This window comes from Barbatula barbatula (genome assembly GCF_947034865.1).
Source record: "Barbatula barbatula genome assembly, chromosome: 22".
In the NCBI taxonomy this organism is placed as follows: Eukaryota; Metazoa; Chordata; class Actinopteri; order Cypriniformes; family Nemacheilidae; genus Barbatula; species Barbatula barbatula.
Genome location: NC_136785.1, coordinates 19,456,551 through 19,468,685, shown reverse-complemented (window position 1 = coordinate 19,468,685; position 12,135 = coordinate 19,456,551). Strand labels below are relative to the sequence as shown.

Here is a 12,135-nt window from a genome sequence, read left to right as displayed (position 1 = left end):
TCCCTGCAGCATGTTGATATGCTACTTTATAAATATTTTAAAATCTTAATTTGTTAACTATTTAATTTATGTGATTTTTTCAGTTTAGGTTTATTTAGAGTTTATTTATTTTCGAAATTTTGAAATGATATTCTTCAGTTATATTGTGAAAAATATTTTGTTTGTTCGTTGTTATCAAGGTTTTCTTGTGATCGTTTCTTGTGATTGTTTCGTACGCTACGGTTTGCACTTTCATAATAAACCAATAAAAATTTGTAAAAACCCACAGACAATCGGCAACTGTATTTTTATTCAACGTCCGATTTATATAAAAATCTCAGTTAACAGTTAATGTTCGGTTAACGAGCGTCGGTTGTCGGTTAAGAAAATTATCCGAAATGAACATCCCTAATTAAAATCATTGATTTTTCATTGTGTTTCCCCTCCCCATCCCTCCAATTTATAAAATCAAAAAGCTTTTCGGTCAGTAAGATTTAATATGAAATTGTGTTGACCGGATCACAAATGGTCAACCCAATGATCAAAGGGCATCAGTAAATGCATTTTAGGTTGAACTGAATCATTGGCAGAAGGGAACTTTTCAAAGAAAGAGGTTTCAGATTACCTGTACTTCCTTTGTTGCAATCTCTCCAGGCGTGGGCCAATTGTTTGTATCTCCAAAGTCCCCAACCTTGGAAACGATTTTAAAAGTTTAGTCTCCAAACATTAGGCTTTGTTAACATGCTATAAGTGGAGAAAGAGGTTAGCTCAAGTGAACAGCATACCTTTGCTCCTCGCCTCGCTCTCGTATTTCCTGCACGTACAACCTTGGTGGGTCCAGAATGCTCTAGGGAAAAATGAAAAGATGACAATTAAAATAGGAGCAACACTTTTTTTCTTGCCTTTTCAATCACTTCAATTTTTGGTAGTCCGAAAAGAAACATCAATTTATCAAATATGTTACAATTACAATCATCACTACAATTGTGAACATAGACCTCATAAGGGTCAATTTTTTGAAGATCTATGCATCATCTGAAAGCTGAATACGCTCTCCATTTATGTATGGTTTGATAGCATTGGACAATATTTGGCAAAGATACAACTATTTGAAAATCAGGAATCTGAGGGTGCAAAAAAATTAAATATTAAGAAATCGCTATAAGCTAAGATGCTGTAGACAGCCATTGCTAAGAAACAGGTTTGTTTTAACAGCCTCTATTGGCTTAACACTGTGATGACGTTGCAGAAATACTGAATGTGCATCGTAGCGGTTGACCTATAATAAGTTTGCACTGCACTTCATTATCATTAAAATATAAAGGAACCCAAACAGTACTCACATCTGAGGGGTGTAACTTATATTACTCAATCAAAAAAAGGATGTAATTACTTTATAGTTTGTTAATTAGTTTGTCCAGAAGAAAACGCTCCAATGTTTGCCCAAGTCACTGCAGTGACACCAGCTGATCTCTGCATAAACACTAGTCAGGACAAAAGTGAATAAAAGCACCAGGTGTAAACGGGTAAGACTCTCACTCGTCCACTTGTGATCCGATCGAACAAAACCTGTTGTATTAACGGTAAGTTGCTTTGTGAAATACTTCACTAACTGTAAATTACATAAACAATGACCCCATTAGTTTCACTTTCAATAAGACCAAAATAGCATTAACCCAGTCCCTTAAAAGTAAAACCGCATTGTCACTTATGCTTATCACTTCAGTCACATCAGCTTGTGAGTACAGTCATTGATGTAACTGATTGAAAAATCCAATAGATGGCAGTGTGCTGGTGGCTCCAGTCTGTTGAATGGCGATTCAACAGGAAGTTGTCACCTCGTTGGTGAGACGCAATGCTCTTAAGTAAATAAACAATGTCTCAGTCTTTCACTCACACAGACCGCACACACAAGCCTGTATTACACTCGGGGGTCTCTGGCACACATCCTGTGTCATACTCTCGTGTGTCTGACCTGTGCGGCGAATGTCCTGGACAAGCCTTTTAGAGCTGACGCGTCGCGCGCACACAGCCTGTTTCGGAAAGCTCGTTTATACTCAAGGCGGCTCCATACCGAAAGTCTTAACACAAGTGTGCACCCTGTGTAACTCACACTTGGCTTGTTTTTTAAAATCCAAAATTCTTAAATTGGCTCATGTACTATTTTAATAATTCACTAACAAAATAGAAAACATTATGGATTTAAGGGTTATAATCGGAGTTGTATTGTATGGAAACTATAATAGTGTACATTGGTCTTTGGATTCTATTGGCGTGATGTAATCAGTAACCTTCGCAACCAATAGAACAACAGTAATTGCTGTTTGAATAATGCCCAAAACACACATTAAAGGGAAATTTGTAATGGTTTTAATGGAAACCATTAAATTGCACAACCCTTGTACGCCGGGTGTCGTTTTTGTCAGCTGCATAAGACTTTGCATGTGACATCCAAAGGAGACAGACTTCGAAATGAGACAACTACAGTTGATGAGGGTCTATGACAAAGAAAAATATATTTAAGGTGGAATAACATGCTGTCATGCATTCTGACTTCTTTACACTTATGAACATGGAAAAGCACGCCCATGGAAAGGCGAAAGAAATAGCCCTCCAACAACCGACTGAAAGTCCCGCTTAACAAGATTGGCTGCGCTATGTCAAGATTGGCTGCGCTGTGGGCCTGCAGCTCCAGCTTGTTACTCTTACAATAGTGAGAGAAGTTGAGGTGCGTTCGTTTGTTCATGGCATTTCAGTGATGGATGTTATATAAACTGTGGATTTAATGTTGGATTTAGAGATCGTTTGAAACTAATAGATGGCGCAGTCCGATTGCTAAAGCATGCCAGACATGAACCACACGTAAGTCAGTCAAACTAAGTCACATGTGTTTTTTGCAATCGGCAGGTAAGTGCATTATGTAAACAACACGAAGGGATACTGCGATGATATTGTGCGCTCGTGCTGTAGTTCCGTCCCTCCTGCCTGCCTCCAGCAGCTCGTCTCTTTCTGGAAATAATCTTACAGCTGTATCTCTCTTTTAGATTACTATTTTAATTAATTGTAATTCAAAATGCTTTACATAAGTGTGTATGAAATGTGTTATAAAAATAAACTTGCCTTACCTTATAAATTTGATCAAACTAAATACTCTTCGAAGATACGACTCATGCAATTCTACTGTATAGGTACTCAAGATTTCTTTGACAGACATTGCGATTTGATTTTTCTTAGTCAACCTTCAGCTCTATATTGTCAATAGTGTGAAATACAGTATGGGTATAGTAACGCCGTTGAAATAAAACCAAAAACATTTTTGAAATTCTAAAAGTTTCCATTAGAACCATTACAAAATGGTTTGAAGTGTGTTTTTGGCATTATTCAATTGGGAATTACTGTTGTACCAGATTACATCACACCAATAGAATCCAAATACCATCATAGTTTCCATTAAAACAAATAAAACCTCCATTAGAATCCCTAAATCCAAAAAGTTTTCTATTGTGTTCGTGAACTATTAAAATAGTGCGTAGTTTACATAGGCCGATTGCGATTCGATTAATCATTCAGCCCTATATTATATATTTTCACCATATTTTATACGGATTGAGAGAGTTTAGACTGCTTTAATAATTGAATAGCATGCAGAAGTAACTTGCATACATATTATTTAAGCAAATAAATAGAGAAACAAGCTTGAAATTGATTTTTTCCTTGGTAGCGACATATTTATGGGTAGCACTGGTGCTCCCAACTTCAACAGAATGTGCACCCACCCCAAAAATGTATACCATCTGTCTGAATAGTTTAATACAAAATAGTAAAAATTTTACCGTTAAAACATGTCTGCTGTGTTTACATAGTCACAATGGCTTAACGATTTCCTCAAATATAACGTAATGCAAATTAACAATTGCTACACATGTGTTAGTCATCTGCTCTTCAGCCGTGGGGTGCGCACGCCCATTGTGACGGAATATGAAACTTTACCGTTTTTTGATCATGCACGCAGACATCCAAACGAGTCTGTTTAGCGCATGATTATATAGAAAAATTAGGATACAGTAGTGCTGCGACATAGAAAGACAAGTTCTGTTTGAATTCAATTCAATTAAAAAAAGGGACCCTGCTGAAACATTAACTCTGTGCGCCGCGTTCCGCACATTGTTTAAGCTACATACACCGGGAATACGGTATATTCAAAATTCATACAACAAAATACAAACCGGTATTCCGCCCAGCACTACGACCACTCCAAACAAGTTATGGACAACACTACTTGTATTAAACGAAGAAATTAATTTATTAACAAATTCTCTCCTCCACCTTGACCTGTCAATAATCGCGCCTGACGGATGCAGCTCACGCTTGCGTCCCTTGTTCAAATTAACATTTATTTCTATAAAAATTTAAAAGCTGAGGTGTGTTGGTAGCCAAGTAATGTAATAAGTGGATAGCTATTGTGGTTTTCCATGATTCTGCTGTGGGTGTTTTGTGCATAAGCTTCACACACATGCATGACCTTGAACTCTATTATACTCAAGTTATTTCGAGCAAACTTATCGACAATTAATCGACCATCGATTAATCATTAACATCCCTGGTTTAAACACATGTTTTCTGCATTAGCTTCACATGCATACAATACACTGAACACATTTCATTATCTTTGCTGTTTTGTACCTTAGCCAGGGAAATTCTTGTAAACACATTTGAGTTGAAAGGTTGAGCACTTAACTCATTTGCTCTGTCTGTCCTTCTGCTTCATCATAGCATTAAATGTGCCTGTTATACCCGCGATTACATATATGTGGCAGGGGCACCGATAGATAAGTGAATGGTTGAAGGAGGGGAGACTAAAATGAGTGACTGAATGCACCGGTTACACAATATAACATTTCTCTGCATTGCATTTATAATACAAAGATTATATATTGATCACTTTGGTAGTCACATTTTGCTATTTATTTTAACAGCCAATGCGACCAGTTTTTCTTAATGGCAGTTAAAATAGTCGCATCGACATTTGGTCCAAGTCTAGAGCCCTGTATTATGTAATGTCTGATACACTTCATGTTGTTCTGTGGATTGAGTGGTAGTAAGACAAGTTATTTTTTGCTGTACTGGCATTAACAGAGTAATGAAGACATTGAATGGCTCGTTTTCTTCTCTTAACAAACTCTGCCCTACAATATATAACAAACAGTCAAGTCTTAACCAAAAAGATGCAGTGCAGACACAAACAGTGCTCTCTGGACATTTCAGCAGCTGTGAACAGGGTGCAGGATCACATGGCACAAACCACGTTGTCGTAATACGGCGGAATTCTGGGATAGCTCTTAATCGATTGACCAACGACCATCAAACATTACGTGCGAACCTAAATGTAAACCGTATCTGTAATCATTAAAAACTTAGAATATTCAATCGTAGGTGTTTAGTTTAAGGAAAGATCGGTGGCTAATTGCTAAGCACCTAGCATCGGGGCATGCTGTCGATGTGCATTAAACATTACAAAACATAAACTGTAATGGGCAGAGTTTATGAACGTGTATTTAAGGCACATATTCGATAAAAACGGTTTTATTTCCACTCGAGTGAGTTTATGACAAACACGTGGATCTCACACGTGATGTTCCATAACAACCGCAACATTTAGGCAGTCAACAATCATTGTGACAACGTTAATAATGTAATCGTGCCTAAATGAGTTGCAGCACCGAAAAAATCAAGTAAACTCTATGCAGCCCTTAAAAAACAATACAATTGCACTTCAGGCCCGTCTGGTGAACCCACACGATGGGCCGCTAATGCTAACAAAGCTAACCCGATAGCCATTTGTACACAAAGGCAGCGAAGCTGAAGAACAACGGGGTTGTGCCTATTTTCTACATTTAAGTTCAATATGTATAACGTTCTTCTTTCAATAAGCATGCACTGAATGTTGAACAGTCGAGGTCAAAGACCCGCTGCGCTGCACGAGACACAAGGCCGCAGTCGGACGGTGCATCGCGAGCTTTAGATTATTGTCATATACGAGTGCTTAGCGTCAACATATTAATGTAATTAAAATAAATACAGCTGCGAAGACATATCTGAAGCACCGCTGACATGCATGAATGAACCAGAGCCTTCAAAATACGACTATGGACTTTATAAACGCCGTTAAACGGTATACGTGTACTTGTTACATGCCGAAATCCATATTCATGACATAAAGCGATTTATACAGACCATGCTGTGTCTGGCCGTTGACGCTGCTCACGGGGTTCATTTTCTTGGTCCATGGGTTCACCTTAGGCGGCGGTGCTGCTGTAAACTCCTCTTTATCCTGATCTGCACTGTCAGCAGGGTGCTCTTCTTGGTTTAAGTTAACCTTCGCTTGACTGTCGTTCTCCTCTTTTGATAATTTTACGCTTTGCTCCTTCACGACAGGTTCAGAAGCTCCCTCTATATCGCCCTGGCATGTCTCCTCATGCTCCTGATCCCCCTGTTTGAGCAGAGGATTGTTTGGCAGGAGAGTCTCCACCTCAGTGGCCATTTCTCTAACACACCTCAATTTTACCGCAATGTGCTGGCAAAAATGTTTGTTCTCTTCCAACGACGAGCCTATTTACCGTCTCCACTCCACCCCTAGACCAAAACGGCTTCAGTCTAAGACGCAGAGTGGTTAATTTCAATTAAAACATGTAAAAGAAGGCCGATGGCCTTTTAAAAAATTACAGACTTGTCTTCACTACTTGCAGCAGTGTGAGAGAACCACGCGTTGGACGTGAGCGCGCACGTACACGTAACGGGGCGTGGCGACATCACGTGACTATAAACCGTCCATATATAGCGTGTGTACGTCTAAGGAGGAGAGTACACGAAACGTCACAGCAGTGGGAAGTTTCTTATTAAAGTCCTGGTAAGGCATTTTCAAGAATAGTTTATAAATACATTATAAATGTTAGAAATGTATTGTTTTTACAAAGAAGTTATTGCTAACACGTCACAAAGACTGTGAACAGCTGAATTGTAGAGTTAAACAATAAAACAATAAAAACGTTTTTTAGGTAAATCCACAGCCTTCTGTGCTTCATATAATGGACGTTATATGTGGACGTTACACATATATGGACTATATATGGACGTTTTATAGCTCCTGATGCATATTTGACATCTTGTGAAGCGAATCAATCGTTATTTGGAATAAACTGAATGTCATTTATACAATTTTGAGCCATATTCTACAGCTTCAGCCAAACGTCCTGATGGCACGTCCTGTCACAAAAATTATGTATCTCTCTCTACCATGTAAACCATGCTGTGTCCTACTTATACTATGCACTAAAAGTACTGTGTTTGTTATGGAAAAGTATATTCATATTAGTGCATAGCAAGAGAGTATGCACACACTGGGACACACTAACGCAAAATGGAAGTGGCCGTTGTTGTCTAGACGACGGTTGTTGCTAAGGGATACAGCTACGGCCGGAAGTGGTGCAAAATCTCGCCATATAATTACAATTAATAACATTAGCTAACGCCTACCCCAACCCTAAACATAACCTTACAATAATAAAAAAGAATCCCTGTTTGCACTGATGGACACCCTTATGCTTGAACATGGTGTTCGTTACGGACAAACTGTGACTAGCACAGAAGTCAAATAACTGAACACCGCTCAGGTTCAGATCAGGGGGGCCGTTCGTCCCAATCACGCCCCTCCAGGTGTCACTGTCGTTGCCCACATGGTCGTTGAAGTCCCCCATTTGAATGAGCACCCCTCCCAGAGACTCCAAGAAGGTCGGGGACTCTACACTGCCGTTCGGCCGATAGGCACAAACAACAGTGAGAGACCTTTCCCCAACCCGTAGGTGCAGGGAAACGACCCTCTCGTTCACCGAGGTAAACTCCAACACATGGGGGCAGAGCTGGGGGGCTATAAGCAAACCCACACCAGCTCGCCTCCTCTCACCATGGGCAACTCCAGAGTGGTGAAGAGTCCATCCTCTCTCAAGGAGCGTGGTTCCAGAGCCCAAGCTGTGAGTAGAGGTGATCCCGCCTATCTCTAGTCGCCTTCGACTGCCGCCCGATTCTCTATGCACCGACCCCTTATGGTCCCTCCTGTGAGTGGTGAGCCCACGGGAAGGCGGACCAGCTCTACACCCTCTACAGGGTGCTGGAGGGTTCATTGGAGTTTGCCCAACCAATCCACATGTGTTTTGTGGATTTGGAGAAGGCATTCGACTGTGTCCCTCATGGCGTCCTGTGGAGGGTGCTTCGGTAGTATGGGGTCCGGGGTTCTTTCCTAAGGGCTGTCAGGTCCCTGGACGACCGAAGCTGGAGCTTGGTTCGCTTTGCCGGCAGTAAGTCAGACTTGTTCCCAGTGCATGTGGGACTCCAGCAGGGCTGCCCTTTGTCGCAGGTTCTGTTCGTAATTTTTTTGGACAGAATTTCTAGGCGCAGCCAGGGGCCGGAGGGTGTCAGGTTTAGGGACCACACAATATCGTCTCTGCTCTTTGCGGATGATGTTGTTGTGTTGGCCACTTCAAACCAGGACCTTCAGCATGCACTGGGACGGTTTGCAGCCGAGTGTGAAGCGACTGGGATGAAAATCAATACCTCAAAATCCGAGGCCATGGTCCTCAGTCGGAAAAGGGTGGCTTGGAGACCCCGGGGAAGACCTTAGACATGCTGGAGGGACTATGTCTCCCGGCTGGCCTGGGAACGCCTCAGTGTCCCCCCAGAAGAGCTAGAGGAAGTGTCTAGGGTGAGGGATGTCTGGGCATGTGTGTTGCTGTTTGTGCTGCATGCCCGGCCATTGGATTAGAAGGAGCTGCCTGGAAACACATTTCCCGACGACTCCTTGGTACGACCAATTATGTTATATCTTCCTTTGATTGAGTGTCTTGGGTAACTTGATACAAACTTTCTTTTATAATAGCAAAGTACCGGTGGGCCAGCGGTCGCGCAGGTTGGAGAGCCTTGTCCTTCAAAACGCGTGTTTGAGCGACTCATCTCGAGACTGCTCCAGGGGAAATCTTTGCGTGCCGAGGGACACTCTCATACGCATTCCATTCCCCTGAATCAGACCTCAAAGGTCCGGGCTTTGCCTCTCCAAGCCAGCCCCCCACCACGGCGGAGCTGCTCGAAGAGCTCAATGAAAGCCTTGGGTTGTCCTGCGGCCCCTTCTTGTGGAGCAGCAGAGCGAGGACGGGGTTGTAGCCAGTGGTGTTCCCTCAGTTTTCTCACCTCGAGCAATCCAGCTTTGAAGCAACTCATGGTCATCCTTAAACCATTTCTCCTGCTCTCCCTATAGGCCCAGCAGGGCTCGATGTTGCTCCTGATCGAGACCAGCGAGCGCTTGGATAACCTCCGCAAACGGCGTACCCGGGCGGAGTCTGCATACTAGTGGCAGCGTTCTCCTTCCTATCCCGGCACCAGAGGTCAAGGGACAGATTTTCATGATGGATAGACGTAAAAGTTTTCAGCATCTGTAGTAAATCTCAGATCTGGAGAATTCTCTTGGGAAACACACATTTCTTATTACTGCCAGACAAAGTGATACGTCAGTTGTGATTTTAAAAGTGGTTCCCATCTAAATGGAATCAGTCATGGAGGTGCTAAAAGTATAGCGGTACCCAACTGGAGACCAGTTCAAGGAAATACAAGTCATGGGGTCTCTCTCTTGAATTTGCTGGTGGTTGGTCATGGCACCTTTGGCCCAAGGGGAGTGTGTATCAAAGAGATATCTAATCCCTTCCACTGACAGCATGTCCACGCCACAATTCAAATGGCTTTGAACATGGGCTACCTTGATGAAGAGTGGATAGCAATCATCCCACAGGAGAATGGTGTCCCTGTAAAGATTCTTGACCGTTGGCCACCATGGCAATTTAAAGCGCTATTATTTTGCCTGTTTCGTCATCTTAATTGTGTTTCTTGGGAGTAATATAATTCATCAATGAATCGATTTAAAAAAATAATATTTGTCACATATTCATCCTCCTGAAACGCACTGTTCTGTTCCTTTAATTCGCGGCAGTCAAAATCGTCCTTCGGATGAGACGTTAATCTGATGTCCAGACTCGCTGTGATCGTTAAAGATCCCATGCTACTTCTTGTAAAGAGTAGGGGTGTAACCCCGGTGTCCTGGCCAGATTACCTTAATTGTTCCTTGTCAATCATGGCCTCCTAAATTGGCTCTACCTCTCTCTCCTCTCCACCTATAGCCGGTGTGTGGTGAGCGCACTGGCGCCATTGTACAAGTACTGTGGTTGCCGTCGCATCATCCAAGTGGATGCTGCTCACTGGTGGTGGTTGAGGAGAGACATTAACATTTACGCATTGGGCAGATACTTTTATCCGAAGCGACTTACATTGCATTGTACTATACATTTGTTTTTTAAGAATGTGCAATCCCTGGGACCATGAGCTTGCCGTTACTAGTGCCATGCTCTAACCACTGAGCCACAGGAAACCCTGTGGAGTATTTTAATAGACAACTTGTATAATATCTAATATCTGAAAATAAAAGTTGTGATGAAATAAGCAAAGGACATAAACAGAAACCTAGTGTGAATACAAAAGTGTATTACAACAAAACTTATTTTGAAGCAGACTTTACACAAAATGTTCATATTTTAATCACCCTAATCCAGTGTCAAACAGCCAGACTCACAGTAAACTAGAGATAACACAAAAGCCTTAAAACAGTGATGAGATATTAATATGATAGATTCGCTGCAGCACAATTGACAAGTTTTGTTCAGGTAAATAATTATCAGGCCTAAATTCACTACCAAATGAATGCCATTCAGAATAAAATATGTTTATCCATTCCACTGATGGTGTTGTAAAAAGGCACGGATTAATGCATAGGCTTATGTAGGCTGCAGCCTAGGGGGCGCATGTGTGCAGGCTAGTAAGATTTTTTATTTTAAATGTACTTCAGCGCGAACAAAAAAGACCCTCATTGGCCCATAAAAAAACGTAAAAAGCAGGTGATTGGATAGATGTGACATTTGGGTCACATGTCTAATCAGCTGCTGGTCAATTCATGTCAATAATTGTAATTTTGTCACCATTTTGCATAAAAATGGAAAATAACAAAGGTTAAAAGTTACCTACGTAGCAGCAGGAGAACTGCAAGCATGCAGCGGCTAAGATCAGTGCTCCGGTTAAAGCACCTGCTGCAGGATCCCAGCTGTTGCAGCAGGTATTTAGGGAAGTTAATCCACAATTACGCATTTATACAGGTTGGTTTTTATTAATGTATATGTTTTACTCTCAGTTTGGTGTATTGCACTGTGGTTAGTGTCTCCGTAAAGATCCACCAAGGGGTTTTTAGGGGCCACATTTCGCATCTAAAACAGCATTTTTTCCGTTGCGGTAGCTAAGCAACCATGGGCTGCACTTGTCGTGCCGTTAAGGAGGTTTCAACAAAGGATATACAGTATGTATCATATGCACTGAAAATCCCTTGCAATAACTCTGCTACTAGATTTAATCATCTGTAATAATTTTTACAGCCAAGGTGCTTTTTTTGGTTACTATGATGTTTGGTAGTTGTGGTGGCAGAGGGTAATTTCATTTATCCGCTTACATCTCTGTTGATGTTAGTTTTGGTTGTAGTGCCTTAATTAAAGTGCTGCTTCTATGCACTGCCTGGGCCTTTTGCTTGTGTGTTTTGTTTGTAATGTTCAATTTCTCATTCTGCCAACAGTATGTGTTGTGTTGGTAATTTTCTTAATGTGATGGTCCACCACTTGAAAGAATGTTGAGGAAACACTAGTTTTTGATGTCTTAATGTGGGCCAGTTCACCTTAATATTTACGTGTGGACCATGTATGGCACTACATATGTTTTTCCAGTAAAGCATAATGATTAAGGTGGGGCCTCACGCAAAGAGCAGCCTTGGGGACCCTTGCCCATCGTCCTGCCAAGGTCCATAATGATAAACCCGCCCCGCAGTATAAAAGAACACCTGACACCAGCACTCATTTAATTCCATACCCCATACTACCCGTTTGATGCGAACCGCATTACATCTATATGATGTAGACAAAAACATCGTCGTCATATTTGGGTAAACACAACTGTGGCGCTGTTGAGATGTATGCGTTTTCATCGTGGCAAGCAGCTAAATTTCAAATTATTTTTGTTGAATTG

General features: G+C 41.5%; 1 protein-coding gene and 1 long non-coding RNA gene across 2 annotated transcripts in view; one reads left to right on the top strand and one right to left on the bottom strand.

Moving 5' to 3' along the window:
* The window catches only part of larp1 (La ribonucleoprotein 1, translational regulator), a 28,990-nt gene extending 22,185 nt beyond the window's left edge, over nucleotides 1-6,805 (bottom strand). The window contains exons 1-3 of the mRNA XM_079486180.1: nucleotides 6,214-6,805; nucleotides 765-826; nucleotides 605-670 (exon numbers count right to left, since the gene is read on the bottom strand). Coding sequence (XP_079342306.1) covers nucleotides 605-670; nucleotides 765-826; nucleotides 6,214-6,520 — 435 coding nt within the window. The 5' untranslated portion in view covers nucleotides 6,521-6,805. The remainder of the gene's footprint in view (nucleotides 1-604; nucleotides 671-764; nucleotides 827-6,213) is intronic.
* Nucleotides 6,806-6,824: 19 nt separating this feature from the next.
* Nucleotides 6,825-12,135, top strand: part of LOC306911109 — a 33,445-nt gene continuing 28,134 nt past the window's right edge. The window contains exon 1 of the long non-coding RNA XR_013788235.1: nucleotides 6,825-6,886. This is a non-coding gene — a long non-coding RNA (uncharacterized lncRNA). The remainder of the gene's footprint in view (nucleotides 6,887-12,135) is intronic.